Source organism: Adiantum capillus-veneris, chromosome 2 (assembly GCF_014529385.1).
Source record: "Adiantum capillus-veneris isolate H3 chromosome 2, ASM1452938v2, whole genome shotgun sequence".
Classification (NCBI taxonomy): domain Eukaryota; kingdom Viridiplantae; phylum Streptophyta; class Polypodiopsida; order Polypodiales; family Pteridaceae; genus Adiantum; species Adiantum capillus-veneris.
Window position 1 is genome coordinate 63,144,414 of NC_140932.1, and position 23,499 is coordinate 63,167,912.

At 44.0% G+C, this 23,499-nt stretch overlaps 4 protein-coding genes across 4 annotated transcripts in view; 1 reads left to right on the forward strand and 3 right to left on the reverse strand.

The window, feature by feature from the left end:
- Positions 1–36: 36 nt before the first annotated feature.
- Positions 37–2,021, reverse strand: LOC147462876 (uncharacterized). The gene is made up of 3 exons (XM_086494988.1): positions 1,820–2,021; positions 1,382–1,753; positions 37–1,322 (listed from the first exon to the last, which is right to left on the reverse strand). Exons 1-3 carry the CDS (start codon positions 2,019–2,021, stop codon positions 37–39), a joined length of 1,860 nt encoding a protein of 619 aa, XP_086351114.1.
- A 90-nt stretch (positions 2,022–2,111) lies between these two features.
- LOC147462877 (uncharacterized) lies at positions 2,112–2,794 on the reverse strand. The gene is made up of 2 exons (XM_086494995.1): positions 2,249–2,794; positions 2,112–2,168 (listed from the first exon to the last, which is right to left on the reverse strand). The coding sequence occupies exons 1-2, from the start codon at positions 2,792–2,794 to the stop codon at positions 2,112–2,114; spliced, it is 603 nt and encodes a 200-aa protein (XP_086351121.1).
- A 68-nt stretch (positions 2,795–2,862) lies between these two features.
- Positions 2,863–3,273, reverse strand: LOC147462878 (uncharacterized). The gene has a single exon (XM_086494999.1). It carries the CDS (start codon positions 3,271–3,273, stop codon positions 2,863–2,865), a length of 411 nt encoding a protein of 136 aa, XP_086351125.1.
- A 3,871-nt stretch (positions 3,274–7,144) lies between these two features.
- The window catches only part of MED31 (SOH1 family protein), a 57,732-nt gene continuing 41,377 nt past the window's right edge, over positions 7,145–23,499 (forward strand). The window contains exons 1-2 of the mRNA XM_086485862.1: positions 7,145–7,321; positions 7,463–7,560. Coding sequence (XP_086341988.1) covers positions 7,287–7,321; positions 7,463–7,560 — 133 coding nt within the window. The 5' untranslated portion in view covers positions 7,145–7,286. The remainder of the gene's footprint in view (positions 7,322–7,462; positions 7,561–23,499) is intronic.

A 23,499-nucleotide genomic window follows, 5' to 3' on the forward strand; every position in this document is an offset into this window, starting at 1 on the left:
AAAGAGGAATGCATGGATGAAAGATAATATGATACCTTAAACATTTCTGACCTCTAGCACTTCTTTGTAGACAATGTTTGGGCTGCAAGCCATTGGATTTGCATTTGAATTTGCTATCGATGTTTGACTACTATCTATTAAAATCTTTATGGCAGTAGAAGAACGCACGCGGGACATTGCTACATAGAGCTGACCATGAGTAAAAACAGGTGTAGCAAGGTATAAACCCACGAATCCAAGTGTTTGTCCTTGTGCCTTGTTGATGGTCATTCCGAATGCAAGTCTCACAGGAAATTGTATGCGCTTCATTTCAAAAGGTAATCCTTGAGAACCTCCTATGATAAAGTCGATCCTTGGTATGAACACATTGTCTCCAACATGAGAACCTGTGATTACTTCCGCCTCAATGACCCTGTGATAAAAATGCTTGCATATCAATCTTGTCCCATTGCATAAACCACGCTTTGGATCCAGGTTGCGAAGGAGTATGATTGGAGCATTCTCTTTCAGGTGCAAGCAGTGTGGTGGGAAGCCACCACCAAGATCCAATGAGTTTAAAAACTCTATCGGATATAATCCACCATCACAATCTGATGTACAAAGAGAATCTGCACTCAAGTATTTTTTGTCAAGTCCTCTCATTTTACACATAGCCAAGTCATTGATTATAGCAACATCCTTATTGCGTGGTGCAAGAATACCTCTGTTCCTAAAGAAGCTTGCATGTCTTTGGACATTTTGTAAGTCACCATATATACTATGAATTAGGCCTTGAACGTTGTTATCTTCGAGTATCATACTACTTGGAAATGCTACAGTATTAAGTAAATCCCCATGACATACATTCCCATTGCCAATGTCTAGTACCCATTTTGCAAAGTCTCTCTCAACCAAGTCATTGGAACAATGAAGTACACACATATTCTCTATTAGCTTCAGAGTCTTCACACGTTTCCATACATAAGATCGGCACAGGGAGGCATCCACAATATCTGCTCGACTTCCTTTAGGCACAACTGGTAAAATTTGTCTAAAATCACCCCCAAGGAGAAACACCTTTCCCCCAAACAATGCATCACTTTGCATAACATCTCTCAATGTCCTGTCCAAGGCCTCAAAAGCATAACGATGGACCATGGGGGCCTCATCCCAGATGATCAATGATGCTAATCTCAAAATCTCTGCAAGTTGACTATTTACTTTGATGTTGCATGCTGATTCGGAATGCACTTCTATTGGTATCTTAAATCTCGAATGTGTTGTACGTCCATTGCTAAGAAGTAAAGCTGCAATTCCTAAGATGCACATGCCAAAGACACATTCTGTTGACCACGTACACGACAAAGTAGTGCATTATAGAGATAAGTCTTCCCAGCCCCACCGGGTCCATCCAAGAAAAAAACTGTCCCATTTGATGAGTCAACTGCTTGCATGATTTCATTATAAGCAGCTCTTTGTCCACAATTCAAAGATGCTTCCATACGAATGGCTAAATTCATTTGCTCATTTGCATTGAACATCCTCTCTTCTGCTATCAAACCACTCACACATCCAGATAATACAGAACGGTCTACTTCGGGCATCCCAGAGTAGTCAAAAATTCGTTTTCCATATGATTGAAGCAAAGACTCCAAGTTACATAATGCTTGATTCTTAGCTATCTCATGACATACACCCTCATCACTTGTACATTCATGCATAGCATAAACATAATCCTCAGAAAGCTCCATGGAGAATCGGTGCCACAATGTACCTGGACATAATGGCTCACAAAATACCAAGATCACAACAAATAGTTGTCGTAATTGCAAGTCAGTACTTGTACATGATGCCTCTTGCAAACAGATAAACCATTCATCATCATTTTGTAGCAAACCCCTGGCACTGCAAGCTTCCTTGAAAGTGGCATAGGTTTGTCCATTGAAAGTCCGAAGCTCCTCAAATGATTTACAACCCTTGCATATGGTAAGCAGCATACGCAAATAATAAACATCGCCAGCACTGGGAACAACATTGTACATTCTCCCGATAGTATCACCTCTTTGCCTATGTGACCACACTTTATTAGTGGGGTTCCAAACCCATTCAGAGGGAAATCTATATATAATAAATCATTTGCTTCTGAATATTGTTGATTCACCACAAACCACTTGGTAAGTGTTGTCTTCCTATTATCATCATTATTCACCAGATTAGATATGTTAGTAGAGTCTCCAAAAGAAACCATATTCTGTTGCGGGAGATGCACTTGCAAATGCAATATATCAGGCTTTTCCTCATGCAATGAGAATCCAAATATTCTCCAAATTGCCTCCGATGCGGATACATAACGTGTATCTAAATAACTCTTGATTTCATCAAGAACACCTTCTCCATCTTGGAGCACAATTGTTGCCCTATCATGTCCTTTGTACACATATTTATAGAGATACTTCACTATCGATATGGTCGAGCATATCTCTACATTGATGTGAGCTTTATACCTTAGAGACAAAAATGGATTATAGGGAACAATCCATCTATTATCAAGTCTCTCTTGCTTTTGAACCACATATTGGCCATCATCTCGCCGCATATACCTTGGATATCCATCACCATCAACAGAAGTAGATTCACAAAACTCGCGTGGGTATTTGAATCTACATCTTCGATCTACCATGCATGGAGCATTTGGATCCAATGCACCACACGGACCATGAACATTGCAACGACTCACAACATCATACAAATCAGGAAATAAATTTTTATCTGGAAGCTCAGCACAAACCATTCTATCATAATGCCACATCTCCATCGGCTTATATTCGAATGCAAGAATCAATAAGATATGAGCATGGGGAAGACCTCTCTTCTGAAATTCTATCACACAAACATGTCCAACAACCTTTCAAAGATAGCCCTTTTAAGAAGCAAGTCCATCAAATCTTTGAATTTATGATAAAAAACACGTGTAGTCAAGTCAGGACGATCAGAAGCAGTCTGTCCTGACAATAACGCATCTTCTATTTTCCACCTTGGGTTGCATGTGAAAGTTATGAATAGATCAGGCTTTCCTCTCTTACGTACAATTGCCATGGAATCTTGATAGAGTTGATGCATGTATCGAGGTCCCCCCACAAAAGATGAAGGCAATACAATTCTTCTTCCAACATTAACACCCATGACCCCTTGCGCACTATCATTGGAAGCAACCATGTCTGCAAGGCCTTGATACACTTCTGCACGAATTGATCTCTGATTGTTTCTAAACCATAATAACCTTGACTCCTCCATAGTATTGTAGGCATCACCACAATGTACTGCTGCAACAATCGTCCTCCATGTAAAAGGCAGTCTGTGGTGTCACTCCTAATCTGTAACCTAAAAGTGTAGTATTGTTTTTGTGTAACAAATTGCTGCTCATTGTGAGTTTGCGGTATATATGGATGCCACCCATCGTCTCCATTAGGAAACAATAGAACATATAGTAAAGGCATATATGATCGATGTAGGTTGGAGATCCTTTTAAGCCCCCCATCACGATACTGCAATACAATATCACGATGGCCAATGTTGCTCTCGTCTCCTTGCCCTGGCATAATTGCTGCAATCTCAGATCCACGGGGGCTAAATATTGCCAACCGTTTGTACGCTTTTCAGTAATGACCATCTTCATGTTTGGGATTCCTTCATTCCCCACTGTTGTAGCAGCAGACCGAAAGGCATTTCCATATGGGTTAACACGATGCATCATACTTTGCAAACTTTGCAAGGCATCTCTATCTAAATCTTGGACATGATGCAATCTATTGTTACGTTCATTCTCTGTATCAAAAAAGTACAATTGTGCAAAGCGAGGGATCTGATCCACTCTTTCGTTAGGTGTCATGGGCCCAATATTATGGTAGATGGCACCATGAACTTTAAATGTGTATACACCTCTTCCTCGCGTAAGTTGCTCATCAACATGAGCACCCAAAGAAGCAAAAGCCAATACATTATTATATGATCTGATGTGTTTAAGAATTTTTTTGCTCTTGGTAGTAGCACCTTGCATCAATTCTTTGAGCTCCATTGGCGGATCACTCAAAGGAAGCAATTTGACTTTTCCTGATAAGCAACAATACTTACCTATAAATGTGCGTATAGACTTACCTTCAACCTTCCAAGCACATGCACCACAAAAGGAGCACATAAAATTTAAGCCACCCAAGTTGTGGACCAAGAATTTTCCATGATAGAGGGCAAGTGTAGAGTCATGCTTCAAGATTGTTGCATTTGGATAAATGCAACGAATAGATAGACAATAATGCTCAATTTTAGAGAATCCTCCTTCGTCAAAAACAATGCAAGAATGTTGTTGACCCTCCCAATTGTTGACACTTCCAATAATGGAAGGTACTTCTAAAGGTCTAGTACTTTGAGCATTTGTAGTACAATTTTCAATATGCATAGCCATTGCATCCATTTGTTGACCGTCATGGCTTAAATGCATGATATTCACACAATCTCCTAATATACCCAATGGGGTCCATTGCAAAGATCGTTGAGTCCTAGCCCATGCTGTTTCTCGCCTAGCTTTTCGAGTGACATTGCACAGTCTAGCTCGATGTGCGTGTCCTGGGGAAAAAACCTGTGGTCCGGACACCATCTGTGTGGAATACAAAATGTTAAAGACTAATCACTTAGGGAGGCTGATTTAACAACATCCAAAAGGTTGTCAATACGAAGATCACTTGCATCTATCTCCCTTTCCTCCCTCCTCTCGCTACCTCTCTCTTTGTCTTTCTATGACGTATATCTCTTACCCCTATTACCTTCTTCCTCACATCCTCTCTCTCTCTTTCTCTCTCTCTCTCTCTCTCTCTCTCTCTCTCTCTCATATTGTGCTTTTCATGCATGTGTTCATGGGGGGGGGGGGAGAGAGAGAGAGAGAGAGAGAGAGAGAGAGAGAGAGAGAGAGAGAGAAGGAATTGCTACAATGACAAATTGAAGTTTTGCTACATCTCATTAGTCCAACAAACATTACATTTTAGGATAAGATGCCGTAACATCCCCCTGTGCATTAGGCATGACAATACGACTAAGTCTCTTATCGATGGCATTCAAGCGATTAATTGTAATTTTTAAGGTCTTCATCTCAAACCCTAAATCTATTACATGTGCTTTTAGAGCTTCAACTTGCTCCTTGAGTTCTTTAACACTGGGTTGGTAATGGGACACTTTCATGTCCTGGGACACTTTTATGTCCTGTTAAGTGACCATTTTCCTTGAATTATGTCAAGAGTTTCAAAATGGATTTTGAGGTGCTATCTATCTAGAAAGTTGTCTCGTGAGCTGAAAAAAACTCGACATTTTTTTGGAATACCAATTCCATCTTTAACCTTGTCCTTGCACAACATTTCACAACCTAAACTCTGTGAAAAAACGGGTCCTGTTTTTGGCTTTTTTCAACTTTTTGCAACTATACCACTCTAGAATTCATTTTTATGAGGTCTATAATGCTAGAGAACTATCTTTAGTAGTCCTCAACATGTCCTGATGTTTCTAGGGAGAAATAAATAATAAAGTTGTAAGTTATGACCAAATTACAAAAATTGTCAAATCCTATTTTTTAGCCAATTTTAACTCTTCTATGATTTTTTTGGTGGATTTCATGATATCCAAATGCATTTTTTATATTCTATGTCGCATATTGTAACATAAATCTAATATTCCTTGAGTTTTGGGGCACCTAATACCCTATTTTGCATAGTACACAACGATGCTTGATGTTTTCAATTATAGAAGAAAACGAAACATTCTAGTATATCAAGTATAGCTTTTTCAATATTGTTAGCTTCTTGTGAGAACTACATGAATTTTGTAGGTAGTAACCATATCTAATCATAAGGATCAAATTTGGCTAGATATTGAATAGTTTCTATGGGATTCTACAACTCATAATGTTGAACCCAGTTTTTTCATGTTTGCTGTTTTTAGCACTCCATCTTTGTCTCCAAGATTCCCCTTGGTAAGAGATGTATTATTCTTTTGACATGGTCCATGGCTCTTTATGAACATAAAAGACAATAGGGAACTAAGAAAACATGCGTATATTATTTGTATTGAGCGTGGCTATAGAAAATTTGATGATAGGTTTGCAGAATGGTAAAAATTCAACTTTTTTGTACCTAATTATTTTGGCAAAACAAAAAATAGTGAGTGAGAAGCAATCATATGTTCTGATTACCAACCCATTGAAGTTAACTAGGGAATTTATCTCAAGTCCTACAAAAATCCCTAATCTTATTTTTATGCAACAAAACGTAAGAAATGATTGTTTTGATGAAAATGCACTGGTCCATCAACTTTGGAGGCTTGGTGTGACCAAAAGATGAGAAATTTTACAAGTTTCTTATTTTTTCCATGTGTAGTAGGCCTTGAACTATAACCTCATGAAAGGATTTTACAAAATGAGTGGATCTACTATGGTTTTGGAGTTTTTTTTCAAAACCCTGAAAGGACACTTTTATGTCCTGTTAGGTTACCAACCTAGTGTTAAAGGTTCTGATCTCAAACCCCAAACCTACTACATGTGCTTTCAAGGCTTCAACTTGGTCCTTGTGCTCTTTGAAGCACAAAGACAATTGTTGCACAACCTCATTCTAGAAATTTTCCATGAATGTATAGAGCTCATGTTGGTTGATTTCCAAATGTGCAGTTTCATCCTTGATACCCTGCAATACTAAAATCACCTCCTCTCGAAAGGTGATGTGGTCTTCTTCACCTTGAACTTGTCTACAAACCTTTTGTAAGAAGTTTCTGCTCTCTTGTTGGATAGCTTCGTTGCGTTCACAAAATCCTTGAATGATTTGTAAACGCTTTGAAGGTCCCTCGCAATTCAATTGCCCCCCTGATCTGGCCAATTGTTTTGCAGCTCGCACGCTATTGCGCTCTTGAGGTGTAGGCATGATGACTTCTTTTACGTCATGATTGGTTGCTGTGAGACGTCATGACTCGGCACAAGCATGACTAGAACTTGTAATTTTTTGGTTATGCTAATATAATTCACTCACAATTGTGAGTTTTGTAAAAACAAAACAGAAGATTTTTGCATTTTCAATTTACACTCTACTCCGCGGCACAACAAGAATTTTCTACTTGTCTAGTGGGAGAGATTCGAACGCTGGCACGGCACAGAGAGAGAGAGAGAGAGAGAGAGAGAGAGAGAGGAGATTTTGGGCACGGGTGTCTACGTACTGGACTAGCAGATCATGAAGTCTAAGGTCAAGCGGATGGCATTGGGTTAAGCACCTGCTTCAGCCATGGCGGCCGCGGAAGGATCATCAAGTTACACACCGTAAGAAGCGTTCCTTTTTTTGCAGTTAGGATTCTTGTGTAAGAGCTTCTTGGAGAGTCCTTGAAAGAGCGTTTTTGCCATATGAACTTAAGCGTAGGCATTTCATAGGATTTAAGGAAAACATGTTTTTTCCTTTCACAGCTTGAAAGATCGCTTCAAGGAGACCGATGGTGGTCGACAACGGTTTTTGTTGGAGCTAGAGTTTGTCCATTGTCTTGCAAATCCTGCCTATATTAACTGTAAGCTTCTTTTTATTTGGCATTTGAGCCATGATGGTTATTGATCTTTTGATTATTACAAAGCCGAGTCACTTTACCACTAGCTAGTTTGCAAAATGTCTTTGACAGTAAGAGTGCAGTGGAAGACGAGTCAAATCCAACAAATAACTGCAAACTTCTTTTAAACCTGAACACAAATAGAAGGGTATGGCATTTTGAGCTAGAGTGCTCACCAAAAGAATGTAGCCTTGAGCGGCCATTGTTAGAGAGAGGTGGTAACATAAGCGGCCAATGATGGTGTACAACTTTGAGTGCAACAAATAAGCCTTTGAAACATGTGGCTCTGTTTGTTGGCAGAAGTGGAGTGGTTGGGAGGATTGCTTGGCTGGGTTTTACCCTTAGCAAAAGAGTGTATATTGTGGTCAGGGTTGTTCTCGTCCGTCGTACGGCTCGTCCCGTCCTGTCCTGTCCGGTGTCGTCTCGTCCGTTTCGTCCGGCCTTTAAAAAAAAAGTCCGTTTGACCGGCTTAAAAAACATTGATCTCGGACGGACTTTTCATGGTGGTCTCGTAAACAGGGTGGAAGAGGATCGTGAAAGCTATTGCGGCTGTCGGTCCATGAGGGGTGGGCGGGTCCATCCTATGCGGTCATGCGCACCAAGAAGCTCGACAAAGAGCGGACTTGCAAGTTGCCTTCTTGTCCAATGTGATAATCAATTCTCTAATTGTCCCAAGTGTAAAATCTAGGGTTAAGAATTGCATGTTTTTATTTTTGAACGTACGTAACCATGTCGTACGACATAAAATTTTCTAGTTCGATGAGTACCGTACGTCTTCGTACGTGACAAAACGCACGTGACCGTACGAGACCACCCTGATTGTGGTTGCCGCCTTGGACAACCTCATGTTATGTCCCTAGTCTTGAGGATGGGTGCTTGAACAGTGTTCGACTCTGGCTTGTGTGAACCGGCTGTGTGTGTGAACAAACCCTTAATTGAAGGGAGGTAAAGCAGGGTGGTTAAGGAATCTTGTGAATAGGACCCTCGGCTCTTTTGAGAGCTATTTGGTGTGATTTGCACACTTGCACTGCAGGCCCTCGGTAGTGCTTGGTGAGACACCCAAGCTAGAGTATGGGCTGGTGGTATGGGAGGCCAGTCCTTGAGGTGGTGCACTAGGCTTGAGTAGGTGTTGAAGGTTGGGACTACGCACACGGAGAGCGAGGGTGAGAGGAGTACACGGTGTGAGTGGGGTGGACCTCTTGCACCAAGGGCATAATGTGCAACTCCTTATTCATTCATAGTATATATAAGAGTAAGTGAGGTAGTAAAGGGTTAGTGGGCGGTTGGCCACAGTGGCCAATGTGTCTTTAAGCAAGCTATGGATATATGTACAAGGTAGGTAGACTCTAAATCTGTACCAACACGACAATGTGCAAACTTCTTAGCGTGTAGACCTTTGGTTGATAGATCAATAGGGTTATCATCTGTGTGAATCTTGACAAGCTCTATGTCCTTGTCCTCAAGCACCTTACGAACGAAGTGATACCTCACATCAATATGCTTTGTTTTTGCATGGAATGGTGTAGCTTGTTTGCTGGCATTTGACGTGGCAATATGCCAACATTTGACATGGCAACATATTGTGCTTTCGTGGTGGATTGAGACGTAAAAACTTGCAGACAAGATCGCCATGAAATTGCACCATCGATAAATGTGTAAAGACATAACTTGTAGTAGACCTTGTGTTGTCCACATTCCCTGCCTAATCTGCATTTGTATAACCAACTACACATGCGTCTTTGCCTCCAAAGCAAATGCACAACTTTTTTGTACCATTCAAGTATCTCATCATACCCTTCATTGCCTCCCACTATTTCTTCCTAGGATTCGCCATAAATCTGCTCACTACTCCCATTGCAAATGCAATGTGTGGACGAGTCCCAATCATGGCACATATCAAAGAACCAACGGCAGATGCATAAGGATAGCCATCTTAGCCTTTTCCTTAGAGGTTTGGGACAATCCTCTTGGCTCAATTTCATATATGGAAGCAATGGAGTAGATAACGGCTTCCCTCTCTCCATATTGGAAAGCTTTAGTACATGGCAAAGTGTACTCTTGCTCTGACAACTAGAGGATTCTTTTTAACTTGCTCACTTAATGCGCATGCCAAGAATATGGTTTGCTTCATCCAAATCTTTCATCACGTCAAAGTCCTCATGCAATGTCGACTCTAATGCATCTATGTCAGAACTATTCTTCCTTGCAATGAGCATATCATCCACATAAAATATCAAAATTAGAAGGCCGCCATCTGTAGCTTTCTTCGTGTAGAGGCAACGATCAATTTCGCTCCACCTTTATCCTTGAAACTTCATTAAAGCATCAAAATCATGACACCATTCCCGTTTTGCTTGCTTCAAACCATAATGGCTTCTCCTTAAGCTTCTCTTAAGCTTACACACCACCTTATCTTTCCCATTCTCAACAAAATCCTGTGGCTGTTGCATGTAAATGTCCTCATGAAGATCACCTGCCTTTGCGTAATTGGAGATCCCTCCCCTTTTCTGCCTTCTCATGCCCCAAGCAACTCTCCAATAGTGCATACCTTGCAGATGTAGGAGATCACCGCGATCTCGGAGGTTACACACTAGGAGGTTGCTGTTGTCCGCCATGAGGGGTCTTGCACCTATTGCCGCTGTTTTCAGCCACATCTGTCCATCTTCCGGTGCCTCTCCCCACATGTATTGTCCGCCATGAGGGGTCTTGCACCTATTGCCACTGTTTTAAGCCACATCTGTCCATCTTCCGGTGCCACTCCCCACATGGTATCAGGGCTCCGGTGTTGAGATCCGACCTTGAAGCATTTTTGCGTTCCGGTGCTTTTTTGGAGTTTTCAAAGAGGAGCTAGCTTGCTGTTTTTTCAGATTCAAATCTGGTATTATCACATCTGGTGAGAGTTTTCGAGGATTTGGTATGAGTTTTACAAGTACAAAGAGGTTGCCTATTGGCTGCAGTAGATTTCAGATTTGGAGCAGTCATTTTGATGGAGTGTAGACCTGCATTTGGAGGTAAAGAAGTGGTATGAAGGAGATACAGTTGTCTGGCCGTCCATTTTGTCAAAGGTGTAGCGGAAAAGAGTGAATTTGGTGATGGACTTGTCTGCACCCGCGAGCAAACCTCCTCTCCGGAGTGGGTGATAGATCTCTTCGTACTCAAGCTCCAACTTTAACCGCCCACCGTACGGGCACAGGAACAATCTGCAAGCAGTAGTGACACACCGAGGAGGGTGTGTACACGGCGAGGGAAGGGAGCGCTAGCAAGGGGGAGAGGGATTGCAAGGGAAAAATGCTGCAGAGAGAGATTGATGGTGAGAGAAAACGCTACAAAGAGGGTGTATGTCACAAAGTGATGACGTGGCGGACAACAGAAACCCTAATTTTCGGAAATCGCGGAGGCTGATTTTTTTTTTTTTGGAAAAATGATGAGGGACGCAAATTTTGAGAGAGAACTGATGCTTTTTATTTTAAAAGCTTTTGGGGCTCTGCTTTTGGGCATCCCTTGTATCTTTAAATAAGTGGTGAGGGCTTCACTTCTCAGAGCATCTGGACGCAGAGTCTGAGAGTGAAACCCTAACTGCTCTCTTGTACTTTGATGATTGATTAATACAAAAAGAAATACCGAAAGGGGCGTTAGTCTTTGGGGCCAATATCTCTAGGCACGGAACTCCGCCGGGCAAGTGCAAATCTATTGTGATCTGTGAATTGTTTTCAAGTGGTTATTTGGTGCTGTCGCGGTTGATTCTTGACTTGGAGTGTCCAAGGCTGTTACAGTGGTATCAGAGCACGGACGATTTCTCTTCTACGGGAAATCCGATCCCTGAATTTTTTTTCCGCGGCACCTATGGCTTCAGGCAATGATCAGTCGACTCCCTCTGCATCTGGAGATGCGGGCAGGGATCACAACGAAGATTCCGGCACGGAGTATGGCCCGCCTAGGCCTACTCTAGCGGAGCAGTAAGAGATGGAGCGTCGAAAATTGATTGATGATGCAACAAAGATGATGCTCAATTTTGCCAAGGACTCTAAGATGGAAAAATTATATGAACCAGACCTCTTTGGAAGAGGTACAGACGGAGTGGCAGAGAACCACAACAACACTCCCGAAACCCGCTCTCAAGAAACCTTCTGCCTCCAAGAAATATACGGAGAAGGAACTGGAGAACGTGGTTGATGCACGGATTGCTCAGCTTTTCGACGTGCAAAAGAAAGACAAAAAGCACGGCAAAAAGCAGAAGAAAGGCACTGACTTCCCGGGATATTTGGGTCGTCGGTCAACATTCGACAAGGCAAAGAAACTGAAGAAGCGCGTCAAGTTTGAAGGCCTACCCAGTTCTTCTTCTTCTTCTTCTTCTGACAGTTCTTCTAGCTCTTCACACTCGAGCAAAGAAGACAGGAAAAGCAAAAAGCGAAGCAAGAAACAACGCTTCGGAAAGGGCAAGAAAAAGGCAAGGAAGTCTAAGTCTCGCCCAGTGAGTGACACTTCTACAGAGGACTCGTCTACGGACAGTTCAGACTTTGACAACGGAAACTTTTATGCGAACAAGAAGAATTTTTACAAAGCTAACCAGTATGACTTTCTCAAAGATAAAAGCAAGAAAGTCCGAGAGTTTAAGGAAGGTGGCCACTCGATCAAGTTTGATACTTTTTTAGGATACTCAGATGCTTCGAAGGCTTTGTCTTTTATACAACAGTTTGACATCGCTTTCGCGGGAGGACGCCATTCAGAGCACTCCAAGATTCGGAGAGCTGCCTCTTACTTTAAGAGGAATGCTCGTACTTGGTGGTCCACGCTTCTTTTAAACAAGACTGCGCCAGTTAAATGACTGAAATTTAAGAAGCTTTTTATTTCTTCTTAGTTGACGCAAGAATATGAACGAGATATACGAGCTGCTTGGAACCATCTTCGGATGACCAAGAAAGATACAATCAATGTTTATTGTGAAAGATTCTGGAGCTCTTTTCTACCCGCCTCTTCATTCAAGAAGATCTCGTTCAAAGAACAGATTAAGCGGTTTACCTTGGGTCTACCTACAGAGATCCGAGATCGCTGCTTGGAACAGAAGTCAGCTTCTATTCAAGAGTTGATGAGTCATGCGAAGCGGAGCTTTGCCATTCACTCTGGCAGTCTGACCTACCCCACAGATGAGGCCATGACACAACGAGCTGAACAGACTTCTGGGAATGAAAGTAGAAAGAAAAAGAGCAACCCAGAGAAAAAGGATGCACGACCCAAGCTTACTTCTGAGGAGAGAGCTCGCTTCATCAGAGAGGGGAAGTGCTTTGGATGCGGGGAACAGGGACATATCTCCGCGAAGTGCCCTAAAAAGGCACAGATTGAACAGAATGATAAAGACGACGACAGGCCTGAGAGTTCGAGAGCAGCTAAGGAACGTGGCAGAAAAGGTAGATAGAAAAGCAGAACTGGTACCACATGGCGTGGGACCTGTACCGAATCTAATGAATGAAAGTACAAACTTTGCCGCTTTTGGGGCAAAGTGAAGGATCGGGAAGCTCTTTTGAAGGAGCCAAGGCCAACTTCTTTTCACTTGGAATTGGCAGCTCGATTTGGAATTACGCTCGATATATTGGCGCCACAGGCGGAGGTAGTTCGACTGGCACCCGGATGGGATGTTGCCATTACACCGAGCATTGGCAAACTTCGTTTGCAATGACAGGGGTGTTCAGGGCACGCAAGTGACGTTCTACTCAGGATCCCTTGGTACCACAAGAACTACGCCGTGGTTGACTACCGGGCCGAGAAAGCGACTTTGATAAATGAAGGGCTTAGAGATTGTACTTGATGAACTTCAGTTTCTTACTCATTCTTTTGGGAGAGAACTGAATGATGGATAAAGGTTAAATATGTTTTGACCTGATCAAAAGAACGCCAAGATTTTTCTCCACACTCATGTCGATTGCTTTTTAGAGGGCCTGAAGATCATACCATTGATCTGATACCTGGAAGCACGTCACCGAATCGGCCACCTTACCATGTGAGCCGAGTACAGAATGAAAAGATTATGAACCCAGTGAAAGACCTCTTGGAAAAGGGTCTTGTCCAGCCTAGTACTTCACCGTATTGCTCTCCAGTGTTGTTGGTTTTGAAGAAAGACGGATCTTGGAGAATGTGCATCGATTATAGCACTCTCAACGAAATCACCATCAAGAACAGATTTCAGATTCCTAGGATCGATGATATACTCGACAGGTTACAGGGATCCTCGTGCTTTAGCAGGATTGACTTGAAGAGTGGATATCATCAGATTAGGATAGCGCCAGGAGATGTCTACAAGACAGCTTTTCGGACGACTTTTGGGTTATTTGAGTTTTTGGTGATGCCTTTTGGCTTAACCAATGCTCCTGCGATATTTAACCGGATGATGGACAGGATTTTTTGAGAGTACAGGCTATTTGTTGGCACTTTTCTTTGACGACATCATTGTTTTCCCCAAGAATGAGGCAGAACACAGAGATCATCTGCTTCAAGTCTTTCAGGCATTACGAGATCACACGTTAGTGATTAATGCAAAGAAAAGTGAATTTTTCCTACCAGAAATACACTTTTTGGGACACATTGTGTCAGCAAGCAGCAGGAGTGCAAATGGAACCGGCCAAGATAGAGACTATCTATGATTGGCCCGATTTGAGGAATGTCCATGAAGTTAGAAGCTTCTTGGGACTGTGTTCGTACTACAGGCGGTTCATACGAAAGTTTGCAGAGGTTGCTTCCCCTTTGCATATCTTGACACAGAAAGCATACCTTTCTCGTGGGGACCCACAGAGGTGACTGCCTTTCAAACATTGAAAGAGAAATTGACTACAGGACCAGATTTGACTTTGCCGGACTTGCAGAAGTCATTTGAAGTATTTTGTGATGCTTGTGGTCGTAGTCTGGGTGCGGTCTTGATGCAAGAAGGCCATGTCATTGCTTACGAGAGCCGATTGTTCTCTAGGCCGAAGATGACAGCACAGATATATGAGAAAGAGCTTTTGGCAGTGATCCATGCTCTTACTCAGTGGCGGCACAACCTACTCGGAGCGGATTTTACCATCAGAGTTTGCGCTAATTCTTGTCACAGAAGCAGCTTTCGGAAAAGCAGATGCGGTGGGCAAACATCTTGTCACAGTTTCACTTCCAGATTGTCCATGATCAGGGACAGAAGAATGTGGTGGCAGATGCTTTGTCTCGGAAGCCGTTGGATCTGGCTATTTCCGCGATACATCATAGGAGCTTCGAGGATATGGTCGATCAATATGCCACAAATACAGATTTTGGAGATATTTTCACACGGATACAGGATGGGGAGACAGTAGCTGGATACTCCCTTCGGGAAGGCTACTTGATGAAAAAGACTATGTTGTGCGTTACACAACCGTTGAGGGAAAAGGTTATGACTGAATGCCACTGTCCACCTTTTATGAGTCACCGCGGCATTGCTACCACCATGAAGGGGGTAGAGATATACTTCTTTGGGCCGAGACTCAAAAAGGATGTGGAAGAGTTTGTGCGCAGTTGCTTAGTATGCCAGAAGGTCAATTTTGACAGGCACAAGGCACAGGGATTGTTAAAGCCTTTACCCATACCCACCCGCCCCTCGAAAAGTATTGAAATGGATTTCATTTTTGATCTCCCAAGAACACAGAATGATCACGATGATTTTCCGATTACATGGCGCGTGTGAGACGATTGTCTCCGACAGAGACCCCAGATTTATGAGTTTGTTTTGGAAGGCAATTTGGGAGAACCTTGGCACGGAGTTGCAGTTCTCGTCATCGTTCCACTTGCAGACTGACGGGCAATTTGAGATTGCCAATTCAGTGATTTTAGATTTATTGAAGTCTTGTATCTCGGATCAGAAGACTCAATGGAAAAAGAACTTACCTTTGGTGGAATTTGCCTACAATAACACGATACACTCTTCGACGGGGAAGACGCCATGTGAGATTGTTGAAAGTGCTGCAAAGGTTCCATCCTTCCTGAGCACGAAGATTAGATATTTGAAGCGGATGAATATTCGCGAGATTTGGGATTTGGATACTGCTTTTGCCAAGGTTCGCAAGACTTTGCAGAAGTCTCAAGAACGACAGAAAAAGGCAGCGGATCGCCATCGTCGCGACTTGAAATTGAAGGAGGATGATTGGGTGCTCTTACGTTTTGAGAAGGCACGCCTACGAAAGAAAAAGGGAAAGGAGAGGCTTTTTCCAAAGCTTAGTATGCGATACTACGGACCTTTCCAGATCACTGACAAGATAAATGATGTCTCCTTCCGATTGAAACTGCCAGATACTTGGAGGATTCACAATGCATTGCATGTGAGTCTCTTGAAACTTGTTAAGAGTGATGTGCCTGATGATGGGGAGTCTGATGAGCAACTCGAAGAGGAAGAAAACGAGGAGATCCTTGTTCCTGAACAGATTTTGGCACATAAGGATACGAAGAAAGGTAAAGTCCGAAGGCGGTTCTTGGTTAAGTTCAAGAACTTTCCTGCATTTGATGCGAAGTGGATGGAGGAGAAGGACCTAGCAGATACTCCTCGGATTGTGAAACTTTACCTCGATGTTTTGGTTTAGCATAGTCTACTCCAAACGGAACCCAGAATTCAGCTTGGTCGGAGATCTGGTGCAGTGGGATGCACAAGAGGGGAGTCACTCCGCTCCCTTGTCAACAGATGCCTCGATTTTGATACTAAAGTCACTGATGTCTCTTTGAGCTTCAGGGATACTGATAGCTGACAGTATTCTGTTGGATGACTTTATGAAATGGAATTCCTTATAATGATACTGATTTGTTCTTGACTTCTTGTGAGTGCAGGAACTGATAGACGAAATGATTGTAGCATTTTGGTCTGATTGATCTCGAATAGACATGGTTGCAATAGGGGTTAGTCAATCGGACATCGTTGAGGTCCCGATTGGACCTAGATGTGATTGCTAGCTACATTGCCGATAAATCATGGTCTAAGATCCGAATGAATGTTGAATGTCATGTGATGTCCTGTGATGTTGTGTGATGTGACTGTCGATTTTGTACATGTGCTAGATGTGTGTTCCTAGTACGTAGGTACTAGTAGTCAGTGTCTGCTAAGACGGTTTATGGCTTTTGTCGGTTTTGCAGGCGTAATCGCGGTCGATTACAATGCTTTCAAGAGGGGGGTATGTCACAAAGTGATGACATGGCGGACATCAGAAACCCTAATTTTTGCCAGAAACCCTAAAATTCCTGCAAACCCTAATTTCAGAAAATCGCGGAGGAAGATTTTTTTTTTTTTGTAAAAATGATGAGGGACGCAAATTTTGAGAGAGAACTGATGCTTTTTATTTTACAAGCTTTTGGGGCTTTGCTTTTGGGCATCCCTTGTATCTTTAAATAAGTGGTGAGGGCTTCACTTCTCAGAGCATTTGGACGCAGAGTCTGAGAGTGAAACCCTAACCGCTCTCTTGTACTTTGATGATTGATTAATACAAAAAGAAATACCGAAAGGGGCGCCAGTCTTTGGGGCCAATATCTCTAGGCACGGAACTCCACCGGGCCAGTGCAAATCTATTGTGATCTGTGAATTGTTTTCAAGTGGTTATTTGGTGCTATCGCGGTTGATTCTTGACTAGTCTATTACAGTGTAGCCGCACACAACAAAAAACGCTAGCAAGAGGAAAGGCTAGAGAGAGAGTGTGCCCAAGTGTTGGAACTATGCAATGATCACGACATGCCAAAAGTACAAGGGGGGAGGGCTTCCTACATAGGGCAATTTATCAATTGCCCACCTTCTGGCAAAAAACCCCACGACCCTAATAATGGGAAACATGCTAATAAATAAGTAAACTCACTAAAAGTGACCTGACACATATATTTAGTAGCAGAATTGTAGAATTGGAGACTTAGACCTGAGGAAAACCTAGGAACGGGGGTCCTGCCTCATGCAAGCCTACCGGGTGGGCAACACTCTGAGAGTGCGTCGTTGAGAAAAGGTAGGTCTACCTCAAATACGGTCGATCACGGCCACAAAACAACCCTTACTCCCTAATTTGCTCTTGGGAGATACTGGAGCCACCATCGGTGGAAGGAATCTGAACTCGAACTCTCCTTCTCAGCTCCTGGACGGGAAAGAAGTCCAAGGGAGTTAGCATCACATCAACGTTTTCAGTTTTCAGCCAGCACCTACTCAAGCGTTTTCAGTTTTCAGCCTATCGCCGCCACCAGTGATAGCAGATCCGCCCATAGCGTTGCCGCATTCTCAGATCCCTAGCAGTATCCCTAGTGTTTTCAGATTTCAGCCCTTTAGCCTCGCAGTACCTTAGACTCCCAAGCACGTTGTCATCATCGTCGTCGTCGTCGTCATCAAGCATCGTAGCATTTAGAACCATTGTACCAGACTTTGTGCAAATTAAAGCAAATACCTCTCTAGCAATAGAGAGGGGGGCCCTTGGAGGGGGGTTTGGGACCCCATCTGTTGTCTGTCTCTCTTATTCTCTCTCTCTCTCTCACCCAATACTTTCAACTCCTCGTCGGCTAGATCTTCAAGGTCTCTTGGAATAGTTTCCTACGACGTTCAAACTCTCTTCTTCTTCTTCTCTCTCTCTCTCTCATAGTACTTTCACTCACAATTTTCACTCTTTTGTTTTGGTCATTGCACAATCTCTCATAAAGTAAAGGGGGGCTCTCTCTCCCCTTCAATAAAAGGAACCTTGGGCACAAACTGAGCACCCATCCTGACCATACACCATCATTCAATTTCGCTGCACATTACACATGAGGGACAGGGGTAGGAGAAGAGGGTTCATCAAGGGGCAAAATAGAATCTGGGTCTCCAAGTATCGGCAAATCGGGGGTCGTCGTGGAAGAGTCGGGAGCGGAAGCCTCCTCTGAAGGTAAAAATTCGTCGAAGACAACATCACGACTGAGTACAACATCCTTCTTCTCTTGATCATAAAGTCGATATCCCTTTGAAAGACAGTTGTAACCGACAAAAAACATTCTCTTGGACTTGGGGGCAAACTTCCCTTCGTTACATGGACATAAGCATCGCTCCCAAAGATCCGAAAATGGGAGAGATCTGGCTTCTTACCAAAATAAGCTTCTTACAGGGTCTGTCTAGGAACTGAAGAGGTTGAAGATCAGTTTATGGTATGAACTGCAGTGGCAATTGCCTCTTCCCATAAAGACTTTGGCAAGTCTCAATGCTCATGCATGGTTCGTGCCATTTCTGCCACTGTCCTATTCTTCCGCTCCACAATTCCATTCTCTGAAGGCGATCCGGTATTTGCAAGCTCTCGTTCGATGCCATGGTCCACACAAAACTGCTTTGGAGGTGAACTCCCCACCTTTGTCTGATCGAATAGTCTTCAACATTTAATTGCTTTTCTTCTCCACGAGAGAACGCCAATTCTTGAAGAGGCCAAATGCCTCATACTTGTGTTGTAGAAAGTATACCCAAGTAAAGCGGTTGAAATCGTTCACCAACAACATGAAATAGAGAGCCTTGCTGAGGAAAGAGGTTTGCATAGGTCCACAAAGGTCGGTGTGAACCAACTCCAAAACTGTGAGAGTGAGCAGCAGAAAGAGTGTGAGCCACGCGCGCCTAAAACTGGAGAGAGAGAGAGAGAGAGAGAGAGAGAGAGAGAGAGAGAGAGAGAGAGAGAGAGAGAGAGAGAGAGAGAACACAAGTGCTCTGCAAATGATGCTCTCAATACACAATGTGTATGACTACAAGACCCTAAGCATTCTATTTATAGAATCTTAGGTTGAGGTAGGGCAAAAATATGTAACTGTTGCAAAAAACATAAAAGCCCAAAAATGGCTAAAAATGTGTGCACCCAGCTAGGCTCAGAAAATGACCGGCCGAACATGTGCTAAAAGTGTCCGCCCATGCAATCTACATGATGTGCGATGGGTGGCCAACCCGGGACAATCACTAGCCGTACAAAATGGCGAAGCAACGGTGGTGTAACTCTAACACCCCCTCTCAGCACCGGATGTTGAGACAACACAGAGGAGTCGAAGGTGAGAAGCCAAAGTTTGCTGAGGTACAGCCTTCGTGAAGATGTCTGTTGCATTGTCCGCTGTAGGAACATACTCCAAATGAAGATCTCCAGCCAAAACCCGCTCCCGAATAGTGGTACTGCACCTTAATGTGCTTAGTCCGAGCGTGAAAGATAGGGGTTCTTGGCAATAGCAATGCAACTCTGATTGTCGCACAAAAGGCGAGTCGTAGCGGTCTGGGGAAAACACAACTCTCCCAGTAATCTCCGTAGCCATATGGCCTCATAAATAGCATAGCAAGCTGCTCTGTACTCCACCTGTGTAGAAGATAGCGCAACGGTGGGTTGTCGCTTACTGCTCCATGAAATGGGTCGCGAGCCGAGTGTGAAAACTACTCCTATAGTAGAGCGCCGAGTATCTGGATCTTCTGCCCAATCTGAATGGCACCAACCAAGTAAGGTGCAACCCTTGGAGCGACCATAGAAAACACCATGGTCCAAGGTGCCGTTGATGTAACGCAAAGTACGTTGGACACACTGCCAATGTCGCTGACGAGGTCGGGTGTTGAAGGAACCGAGGACAGAAACTGTGTAATAGATGTCTGGTCGGGAATAAGTCAGCCATACAAGGCAGCCAACAACATTCCTGTACTGCTCCAAGTCAATCCGTGGGGAAGGATCGTGAAGCGATACGTTCTCTCCGTGCTCAAGAGGAGTGTCAATCGGTCTGCAGCCTGTCATCTTAAATCTCTCCAGGATAGCATTCGCATACTTCCGTTGAGAAAAGAAGATGCCGTCTGGTGTCTGAAAAATCTGGAATCCAAGAAAATAGTGAAGAAGCCCAAGATCAGTCATCTCGAAACGCGTCTCCATAGCTTTTATGATCAACTTGATCCTGCTGGTCCAAGAGCCTGTGAAAATGAGATCGTCCACATAGACAATCACGATCGCAACCAAAGAGCCATCAGAGACAACATAACAGTTGGAATTTGATGAGGTACGTCGTAACCCCAGCTTCACGAGAAACTGGTCAAGTGTGAGGTACCACAGTAGTCCAGCATGCTTCAGTCCATACTATGCTTTCCACAACTGATAGACCCAATCCTCCTTGAATGGTATACGAAACCCAGGAGGTTGCTCCACATAAACTTCTTTATCCAAACCTCCATTCAGAAATGTACTTTTGACATCCATCTGGAAGATAGACCAACCAAAGTTGGCTGCGAGAGCAAACACTGTGCGTACGGTAGCCATTCGAGCGATGGGAGCAAAGGTCTCATCAAAGTCCAAGCTTGGTCGTTGTGTGAAACCTCGAGCAACAAGTCTCGCCTTGTGTTTGTCGAGGGAACCATTGTCCTTGTACTTTGTCTTGAAAATCCATTTCGTAGAAACCACCTTCCGCTGGTTAGGCCTGGGAACCAAAGTCTACGTTTTATTCCACTCGATAGCGTCCATCTCTGATTGCATGGCACGCTTCCAGCAATCATGCTGGAGTGCTTCCTCCACTAAGGAAGGCTCAACTGGTGAAGCCTGAATCTGAGAAATGAGTGCAAAGTTCACGAACTCTACGCCATCACAAACTTGCTTGTCCTTGAGGCGTGCAGAACGTCGAGGTTGTCCAGGGTCTTGCGAGTCTGGTAACTTCGTGACTCTAGAGGAAGAAACCGTAGAGTAGAGCCAACCAGGAACTAACTTCTCCTTGCGAGGTGGGACCGCCTCCACCGAAGGAGAACCGTCATCCACATCAGAATCGGAATCTGACATGGCATGATCGGGTGAAGTAACCGGCTGCGGTGTAGAGGGAACAAGAACAGGATCAGGTGTAGGAGGTGGACGAGGAGGAGGTAGGGAAGGGATAGGCTTGGATGCTGCCCCTCTGGAGGTGTGCTGAAGAGCTCCATGAAAGTCGCATCACGGCTAACTGTGGTGGTCTTGGTGTCAGGATCATAAAGCCGGTATCCGTCAGACTCTCGTGAATAGCACAGGAAGATGAGCTTCTTCGCCTTGAAGTCTAACTTTTGTCGCTTCTCCTTTGGCACATGGACAAAGTCCGGACACCCAAAAACTCGAAAGTGTGAGACCGAGGGCTTGTGCCCGTAGTAAGCCTGTTAAGTAGTCATGTCTTGCAAAGCATGGGTAGGAGAACGGTTCTGAATGTAAACCGCCGTGCTGTACGCCTTTGCCTAGTAAACCTGGGGCAAAGAAGCATGCGCAAGCATTGCACGAGCCATCTCCATGATAGTCCGATTCTTCCGCTCAACAACTCCGTTCTGGGAAGGAGTGTAAGGAGTAGTCAGCTAGCGCTGGATGCCCTCTGACTTGCACCACTATGCAAAGTCCTTCGAGGTGAACCCACCACCTCTGTCTGAGCGAATACATTTGACGTGCAAGTCCTTCTCCTTTTCAACCATCGTCTTCCAATTTCGAACGAAATTGAAAGCCTCCGACTTGAGCTTTAGGAACCAAGCCCAAGTGTATGAAATCATCGCAAGCACAAGCAAAAACTGTGAGCTAGAAAATGGAGGAGTTCTCATCGGGCCACAAAGATCAATGTGAACGAGTGCAAGTGGTGCTGAAGCTGTGTTGGATGCGTGCTTCGGAAAGGCAACCCTGTGTTGCTTGCCCTTCTGGCAAGCCTCGCATACGCTTGATGAGGAGCGTATCACTGGTAAACCCTCCACCATAGAGGTCCACGTGCAAGGATAGTACATGTTGTAGAATCAGAAATGGTGACTGTGCCACTCCGTGTATGTCAGCTCCCTGAGAGTCTAAACTCGACACAGAGAGGAGGGTGAAGGCCATGTCCGGAACGTAAAGTGCCTCCACTAAACTGAACTTCGGGTCTGAGGTAGAACAAAAGAGGGTAATTTGGCGTGTGCCAGACACTCGAATCTCATGGTTGTCACCCATAGTGACAGTCTGCCCGCGAGTCTCCCTGAGAGAGCTAAACCACTGTTAAGGAGTCATGTGAGTGGTGGCTCCATTGTCAACAACCCAAGTACCTGACTGCGATGTAGCAAGAGCGTGGTCCGTCGTCGCGACAAGAGTCGTCCCCGCCATCTCGTGAGAGGCTGCTATTGCAGTCGAGGTTGTTTGTTTCTCCCTGTTTGCCTCGTCTCGCTTCTTCTTTCTGCATTCTGATTCTCTGTGCCCTTTCTTGGCAATGGTGATGTCACGTGCCGCATCCAACCCTATGTGTCCGTGGACAAGCTACAGCACGACAAGGGTTCAGTCAATCCAGTCAGTCTAGATTTAGAAGTGATTTGGCACTTTTGTGAGTCTATTCGTAGACCGTGCATGCCCAATCACTTAGTGTAGATGCATATCCTCTGGTTGCACACAACATGATCATGAGCATTCCCATCAAAATCCTTCAGGGGAATTTTCCAGTGCATTTAGCCTATTTTACCTATTTTTGACATTTTTCACTTATTATTTAAGTGACTTTTGTTGGCAAGTGGTAGGGCAAATTGAGTAAGTTTGTATATAAGCAAACCTAGACTAGCACTAAATGGCAGAAGAGGCAACAGGAGCCAAGCTCAGCAGGCAACTTCTCAACAAGACCTTGGCGGTTTCCCCCACCAAGCAAGAAGAACTTCAGCCCCTAGCGTTTTCCTTCCACAGGCCAAGCCTAGCGTTTTTCCATCGGCAGATCCTCATTGCCAAGCAAGTCCCAAGCATAGTGTTTTTGCATCAGATCCTCCCGCAAGCATATCACAGCACCTAGCGTTTTGGAAATTCAACAACCCTAGCGTCTTCTCCAACAGCTAGCGTTTTTGGACAAGCTTTCCCTAGCGTTTCTGGATCCCAGCATATGTAGAATTGCAGCGTTTTTTAGCCACAGCAATGCAACGATTTTCAGCATTAGAAGACCATCAAGATCAGCCCTAAAGAGTAGCAGATTCACAGCCCGGAAAGAACCTCA

Bases quoted from the DNA above. Each gene is read 5' to 3' on its own strand.
- LOC147462876 (XM_086494988.1), bottom strand. From the start codon at position 2,021: ATGTACAATGTTGTTCCCAGTGCTGGCGATGTTTATTATTTGCGTATG. The intron at 1,754-1,819 runs GTACTGACTTGC...CATTATGTCCAG, and splicing joins GCAAGAGGCATCATGTACAA to GTACATTGTGGCACCGATTC. The intron at 1,323-1,381 runs GTGGGGCTGGGA...CGTGGTCAACAG, and splicing joins TTTTTTCTTGGATGGACCCG to AATGTGTCTTTGGCATGTGC.
- LOC147462877 (XM_086494995.1), bottom strand. From the start codon at position 2,794: ATGGAGATGTGGCATTATGATAGAATGGTTTGTGCTGAGCTTCCAGAT. The intron at 2,169-2,248 runs GTGCATCTCCCG...TGATGATAATAG, and splicing joins CTGATATATTGCATTTGCAA to GAAGACAACACTTACCAAGT.
- LOC147462878 (XM_086494999.1), bottom strand. From the start codon at position 3,273: ATGGAGGAGTCAAGGTTATTATGGTTTAGAAACAATCAGAGATCAATT.